This window comes from Brassica oleracea, chromosome C9 (genome assembly GCF_000695525.1).
Source record: "Brassica oleracea var. oleracea cultivar TO1000 chromosome C9, BOL, whole genome shotgun sequence".
Classification (NCBI taxonomy): Eukaryota; Viridiplantae; Streptophyta; class Magnoliopsida; order Brassicales; family Brassicaceae; genus Brassica; species Brassica oleracea.
The window spans coordinates 21,594,558-21,603,013 of NC_027756.1; the positions used below are offsets into that span (position 1 = coordinate 21,594,558).

The following is an 8,456-nucleotide window of genomic DNA, read 5'->3' on the forward strand; positions in this document are numbered from 1 at the left end:
GGTCCACGGAGAATTGGCCGCGCTCGCCGGGCGAGCTGGCTCGTGTCGCGGCCGAGCTCGCCAGGCGAGCTGGCCCGTGTCACGGCCGAGCTCGCCGGCGACTCGACCGGCAACACGGCCGTGCTCGCCGGGCGAGCTGGCTCGTGTCGCGGCCGAGCTCGCCGGGCGATCCGTTTCGGCTGTTCGTTTTCTCGGCTTTTGAAGTTTTGACCGAGATTCGGTTTTTCTGAAGATTTTCGGAAATCGATTCTGTCGTGACCGATTTTGACACCATCACTAACCAAGCTAAGATTGATCTAATTTAATTATCATACCCATAAAAACGAATAAGAACTCTTAACTCTCAAGGCTTTTAAGTCGGGGGAGCACAGTTTTTTACTAGTCTATAGCACTCGTTTTCACTTGTCATTTTCATCTTCGCTCTTCTATTACCTTACATAAATTTCTATTTTTTAATTCTTGAAAATTTAATAACAATTAATTTAATATCTGGAATAGCCCTTTTTAGGGCTTTATTTAGATAAGAAATCAGTGGAAGTCAAAAAAGAATTTAATGTTAAGAGTTTCTTCTCTCTAATTTTATTTTATTTCATTTCTTTTTTTCTTTCTTTCTCCTCTCTTTCTCTCACCATCACACAGAACACAGAAGAGAGTCCATGGCTGCTTCTTCATCCTCTGCTGCTTCCTTCTTTGGAGTTCAACAAGATGATCAATCTCACCTTCTTCCTCCTAATTCCTCCGCAGCCGCTCCTCCTCTTCCTACTCACCACCAGCCACCGCAGTCTCAGCAGCCCCTTGATGCTCCACCGCAGAAAAAGAAGAGAAACCAACCAAGAACTCCAAGTAAGTTTTACCAAAAAAAACTCCAAGATAATTATCATCCCTTAATTGAAATCATGGGATCAATTTTAAAAACATCGATTGGTGAAAACGAGAAACCCCTTTTCTCTCCCTTTTCTCAAATTCCGAATTTTGAAATCAGTAAATTAGCATGACCCTAGTTATTGATTTTCCAAAACTGATATTTTAATTAATTACATACCATGCAATATAATAAAATCATTTAATAGTAATAACTTTACCTTCAAATTATTTTTGCTCTTAATTAGATTCCGATGCAGAAGTGATAGCTTTGTCTCCAAAGACACTAATGGCTACAAACAGATTCATATGTGAAGTATGCAACAAAGGGTTTCAAAGAGAACAGAATCTACAACTTCACCGAAGAGGACACAATCTTCCATGGAAACTTAAGCAGAAATCGACCAAAGAAGTGAAGAGGAAAGTGTATCTTTGTCCGGAGCCCACGTGCGTCCACCATGACCCGTCACGTGCTCTCGGAGACCTCACCGGAATCAAGAAACATTATTACCGTAAACACGGTGAAAAGAAGTGGAAATGCGAGAAATGTTCTAAGCGTTACGCTGTTCAATCGGATTGGAAAGCTCACTCCAAGACTTGTGGTACCAAAGAATATCGTTGCGACTGTGGTACACTATTCTCCCGGTAAATGTTCTAAATTTTTTGAACTCTTTAAATTATAGTTAATCATATATATATACGTGTGTGAATATGTATCTGAGTCATTCTCCATGGACTAGGGTTTTTTCTTAGGTTCACTTTCTGTTTCGCCTCGAAGTCTCCGATGCTCTTATCGCTTTATTTCGAACAGTAAATGCATTTTTATTTAATTTTTATTTTTTGAAAATTAAAATTTAAAACAACAATTGATACATGAACACACGTGAATGAGTGAGCACATAACTATATCTATATACGACACTGAAACTGCCATATATTTCATTAGATGCTTTCAAGCAGAAACTCAAAACCATCGAGGACCAATTTCAATTTCCTTTTCTTTTACGATTTTCTATATATTTTTTCCTTGGAAACACCGCCATATTTTCTGTCATAAAAATAATTTAATGTATTTTTTAGGATTTTTCTTAGACTTCAAAATTATTCTTATACTATGGGCAATTCACGTGCTGCTAAACTTTATATTATCTAGAGAGGTTGTTGTTACAGTGTTTGTTCTCTTAATTTGTAAAATCTTACTAATATATTACCCCTTTATGATTCTTTTGTACTCTTCACCATAACTAAACATACCACATAATTATTTTGGCTCATTTTATATATTTTTGGATAAAATGGCTTTAAGCTAAAATTCAAAAAAAAAGGTTTTAAGCTATATATATAGAAGTGACAACTAATATTTTAAAGCATTTTCGAATTTTAAGTTTTTTTCAGTCTGCTGACAAAAAAAAGAAAGTATTTTTCAGTCTTGGTTGCCATTGCGGTGTTTATGTGTGTGCGTGCATTTAGAGTTCTATAAATGGAATAAAAGGAAATTAAAATTATGGTGGTATAGATATATACATAAGTAGTTCTTCAATCATTTTGTATAGTATTAAGTCTTTCATTGAAGAGATGCTAAAGTTGCATTTATTGAACTTACATGATCTTGAATTAAGTACAGGAGCAGATATTCATTTGACAATCATTCTCTCCATATACTATTGCTACTATTATGAAACTTAACTTTTTCCACCTACCTTTTTAATTCTTTGAATGCCCATCTATTTAATACACATTAACATAATGTTGACAAAAAGACACATTAACACATTCATAGACATTTATTCAAAAAAAAAAAAAACACATTCATAGACATGAAATTACGAGCATAATTTACGCGTGATATTTTCTCAAATTAAATAATGTTTATGTTCATTACTTATTGATTGCATATACTGATGATATAGACAGAATTATAAATTTGTTCGTACGAATCATATAGACATACATCATCATAGTTGAAGTGTGACACAACATTGTACTCCTATTTATGTATATACGTGCATTATTTGTATTTGCATCAATGCATGTGAGTGTGTAGTAGGATGTATAATCAATAGAGTACGTAGTAGACTGACTGTCTAGCCATCTATCAACTTTTCGAGATCCCATAACTACACGCAAATCTATTTGTAGCTGCATGACATGATGAGTCTCTCTCTCTATTTATAATTTCTTATTTCACATATGTCAATTTCTGTTTTCACTTAATTTAAATATATACCTGACGAGACAAAGATTTCATTGTTATATTAATATATATATATATATATTTTTTTTTTGTGTCGCAGGCGAGACAGTTTCATTACACACAGAGCCTTTTGTGACGCGTTGGCTCAAGAGAGTGCGAGACACCCAACTTCTTTGACTTCTTTGCCAAGTCACCACTTTCCATACGGACAAAATACCAACAACTCCAACAATACTTCAAGCATGATCCTTGGTTTGTCCCACATGGGGCCCTCACAGAATCTTGATCATGAGTCCGGCGAACGTCTCCGACTCGGAAGCAGCGGAGGAGGAGGTGCAGGAGCCGCCTCACGCTCTTCCTCCGATCTCATTGCTGCAAATGCTTCGGGTTACTTCATGCAAGAGCAAAACCCTAGCTTTCATGATCAACAAGACCATCATCAACAAGGGTTTTTGGCTGCAAGCAATAACATCAAGGCATCACCAATGAACTTTCAACAAAGTCTGATGCAGTTCTCACATGATAGCCATAACTGTCCTTCTTCCAATCTCTTCAATCTCAGCTTCCTCTCTGGACACAATGGAGTTGCTTCTGCTACAAGCAACCCAAATGCTGCTGCTGTTTCATCTGGCAATCTTATGATTTCTAACAATTTTGATGGAGAAAATGCTGTTAGAGGCGGAGGTGGACGAGGAGGAGGAGAAGGAAGTACAGGTCTCTTCCCTAACAATCTGATGACCTCGGCGGACAGAATCAGCACAGGAGCAGTGCCTTCACTCTTTAGCTCATCAATGCAAAATCCCAATTCAACAACTCACATGTCAGCCACTGCTCTTCTTCAGAAAGCTGCTCAAATTGGTTCAAGCTCGAGCAACAACAACAATAGTAACAATGCTTCATCGATTCTAAGAAGCTTTGGGAGTGGTATGTACGGAGAAAGCGAGAGTAATCTTAATGATTTGATGAACTCATTCTCTAACCCAGGCGCAACGGGAAACAACGTTAATAGAGTAGATTCTCCGTCATACGGAGGAGTGAACAAAGGATTAAACGCTGATAAACAAAGCATGACCAGAGACTTTCTTGGGGTTGGACAGATCGTAAGAAGCATGAGTGAAAGCGGAGGGTTTCAACAACAAAAACAACAACAACAACATGGGAATAGTACAGAAAGAGTTGGCTCTTCGTCGGATTCCGCCGATAGAAACAGCATAAATGTGAATCCTGGTGGTGGTCCAGCAAGTTCACCACCCTATGGAATCCATCGTGCTAGTTTCTAGCTAAGACGATTTTTAGTTCATCAAAGTACATATGCTATATCTTTCAGGTATGCATATTGTCATCAAACCCCATTTGAAGTAATTAATTATATTTAAGTCGCAAAAAGTTGCAATGTATCTACACTCACCTCCTTTTTTTCTTTTGTAAAAGATTTACCTTTATATAAATGAATTTCCTCCTGAATTTTTTTATTCAGAGTTTATAGTTATGGTTTGAAAAAAAAATAATTTACTTTATTTCAGTAATTAGTGGGGTTTTTAATATTTGGTTTATATCTTTTTGGCTTATGAAATATTAGATATATTAAGGAATTTTATAAAATTCATGGCTTATATATAGTTTCAGATATATAAGTTATTTATTTATTTGTGGAATTAAGTCTAAACCTTAGTTCTATATATATATATATGTGTGTATTAGGGTCAGATCTTAAAAGAACACTATCTGACGGGATATAAATAATTTTAGTGAATAGGTTTTGGTATCATTTTATTTTGTAAACCAAAGTTTTATTTTTGTTTTTGGCTGACAATTTATCGTCTTATCATTGCATGGGCAGTCAATGAGTTGGAGAGTACAAGCAGCCTTTGCTAAGTTTCTTTGTCTTTTTGTTTTTATTTTCTTTTATTTGCCTTTTTATTCTTTAATCTCTTTTCATTTGTCATCCTCACTAGCTGGCAATGTCACGAGTGTTTGTCCTGTGATCTCCCTTTCTAAATATCTCGATACATGTATACATACATGTCAGATGTGCATATATATATATATGCACTTGTATAGTTTAGTATGCAACATGTTCCTACCATATCCCAAAAGGTCCCATCATATTTAAATTTAACGGTCCAAAATAAACAATTCTGTTTCGACAATCACGAGCCTGCATTATTGATGCTAATTTTTTTCGGTTAAAAACAACATCAGTATTAAAGTAATTCTTACGCAAGCCTATTTGGTACGATTTTGATTTTGGTTTGATAACATGTTTTCATTAAATGTATCATTTTTCATTCAAAAATTATTATTTTTGTTCGATTTTCTTTTCAGTGTGTTCGAGGGATCTGGATTTTGTTTTGTGCTTTATTTCACATATCTTCTTTTTTGTCACTGTATTTCACATATCTTTAAAATTAAAATTATTTAATCAAATTTGAAAATCGTTCAATATTGTGATTGTTTTTAAAACCTGTTCGGTATGTTAATACATTTTTCTTTTCTTTTTGAGGGAGAGGAGGGGATGGATATTTTTTTTTTATAAACTTTAGTTCATTTCTATAATTTTGGTTAAAATGTATCCATTTGGTGTGTGTGAATATATGATACATTAATAATAATTGTTTCTTGATCTAAAAAAGAAAGTTAACATTTTTGTTGAAAAGATCTATAATTGTTTGAATAATTAGTCATATTAATAATAGTATCGGAAATGTCTTTGTCATAATAATTTATTTGGAGAATAACAAATAATATTATATATATGCTAATACAATGTAGGACATACCTACAAGTGATTCTAGTAAGGAAGCCCATTGACATGCAACGAGAGAGATGATATAGTTGTCTCACCAAAAACAGACAGCTCTTCTCTCATATTATTATTTTTTTTTGAATAAAAATATATGTAGAAAACTAACTTGTCTTTACAAATATGTGAATGTCATCGTAAGAAAAAGTTGAATACACAAAAAAAAAGTTGAATACACTTGGAGAAAAAATGAATCTTAATCACGGACTATAAAATATTTCTTATGATTCGAAATTGGCTACTTAGAACATGATTAACCCGCGCTTCTTAGGATGAGGTTCTTAACGGAAGTTAATAAACAGTTTCTTAACTTCCGTTAAGAACCCTACTCTAAGAACCCCGGGTTAATCATGGTTTTAGATCAATATTGTAGAACTGTTTTTTTTTTCTAAAACAGTTTCATTAATGTAAAGTTGCTTTTTCCAACAATACTCATTTATTTTTCTAACCTAAGTGTATACCGAACCTGTAAAAAATCAGGACTAATCTTCAATGGGAGGTACAACCTACATATAAACTTTTTATATGGCTATGCATATATATAGGCAGTAAGCAGATGCTCATATCCGTATAAGTGTCCAGAACAATGTGACTTAATTTCACGCATCATGTGGATCGAACTTGAAACGTATTGGCGTCCCAAACACTTATTCTTACCATTTGATTACAAGATCCCAGACAATACTCATAATTCTTTTTATCTAAAATATGTCCAATACATCTTTATTTTAAATAAAGAAACTCTAATGTATAGTATTATTATGTTATAAATCATTAATTATGTCAGTTTTTCTGGATTTCTTTTCTCGATTTTTGTATAATATAGAGAAGAATTTTAAAATAAAAAAGAATTCAAATTGGTCTAAATAATAAAACAAAATTCAATGGATATCACTCCACTATAAATATTCAGGGACTAAGAAGTTGATGTAATTTCTCCCAAAAGAGACTGGATGATATTAAAGCAACCCTAATGGAGACTTTTCAAAGAAAATATTTAGCTATATGTATATATTTATATTTTATTAAGAGGTTGCCAAAATTATGAAAACTCTTTTTCAAAATATATAATATTTTTTTTTTGTTTTAAAAACTTTTGGGAGAATCTCTCATTAAGATTGCTTTTAGAGCATCATTAGTAAGACAATTTCTTAGTAGACTATCTCATCAATTTTATATTAATTGCTATAATTTTATTGTGTAATTAAAAAAGTAAAATCATTCATAATTGGCATATGGCATATGAGTCTCTAATAGTTTTAGCTGAGTTTCTCTCCTCTTACTTTGTTAGTTCTTGTTATTATAAATGTGAGAGATTTCATGAGATACTCTCATACTGCTAGTGTTCTTAGAGCAACCTCATCAACAGATACTCTATTAGTATCTTGTCATTTAATGTTAATGTTTCTAATACAGTTAATTTAATTATGATATTTTTTTTTAGATAAAATTTACAAAATAAACCACTCAAAATGATCTATCTGGTATATGGGTATACTATAAGGTTCTGAAAGTGTGTAAATAAAAGATCGGTTTTAGTCTTTTCGCTTACTCTTCCTAACTTGTATTATTATTTAACTCTTACAAACTCTCCCTCGTACCAACGTTGGAAAAGGTCGTAGAGCAGCTCTTACCTTTAATACTAATATGAGTTTTTTATTGATAAAGTATTAGTATTTGTAATTCAAATAAGTTATATATTTAAATTTAAACTTTAAAATAACAATTGACTATTGACTGATAAACACACCTTTAAAGTTTCTAATGAGGTTCTCTTCGGTGCTTGTTTGAGAATTCTTTCAATTTTTCTTTCTTATTTTTATTTTATTTTTAAAATGTTTAGTGTACGAAAACCCCATCTAAAAACCACCATGGTGGTGCTCTTAGGACTTCTCTCATTAGGGAGCCGACATAACTCTATCTTTAAGCTGCTACGAGTATTGGCCATTGCCTTGCTGCGGCTTATCCATGAGAATAGACATCTGGGAAGCGTCTTGTTTGGTTCAAAATATATTTTCCAACATTTTTTTTGTCACGATAACACACTACAAGAAAACATATTTATTACAAGGGTCATATTCCTTGTTAATTCGTTGTAATAGAAGAGTTACAACGAATTAACAAGGAATAGCGTTTCGTTGTAAAACATCCGTCGTAATGCAAGATTCGTCGTAACTTCCATGTAACATTTACGACGAAATAAATTCGTTGTAAAAACGAAAGAGAGTATTTCGTCGTAGTTTCGTAGTTACGCTTCATCGTAAAAGACTCGTATAGTTTCCTTGTAAAGTCGTCTTTAAGTACTTGTACATTTACGACGAATTTACAAGTCTTTTAATGTAAAGTCCTTGTAATATTTACGAGGAATTTACAAGTATTTCCTAGTAAATTTCCCTTAAAGATTACGAGGATTTTACAAGGAAGTACTTGTAAAATCCTCGTAATCTTTACGAGAAATTTACATCTCATTGTCATATTATTATATTATTATGAAATATTCAAAATCAAAATATATAATTTATAAAATAAAATATTGAAAATTAAAATATTTTTTTAAAAAAATATATAAATGTCATAAAATAATATTCAAATTAATAA

At 32.9% G+C, this 8,456-nt stretch overlaps 1 protein-coding gene across 1 annotated transcript; it reads left to right on the plus strand.

The window, feature by feature from the left end:
* The first annotated feature begins 538 nt into the window (after positions 1-538).
* Positions 539-4,521, plus strand: LOC106318787 (protein indeterminate-domain 5, chloroplastic). Its single transcript, XM_013756921.1, has 3 exons — positions 539-843; positions 1,110-1,506; positions 3,156-4,521. The coding sequence occupies exons 1-3, from the start codon at positions 657-659 to the stop codon at positions 4,333-4,335; spliced, it is 1,764 nt and encodes a 587-aa protein (XP_013612375.1). The 5' UTR covers positions 539-656; the 3' UTR covers positions 4,336-4,521.
* Positions 4,522-8,456: the final 3,935 nt, after the last annotated feature.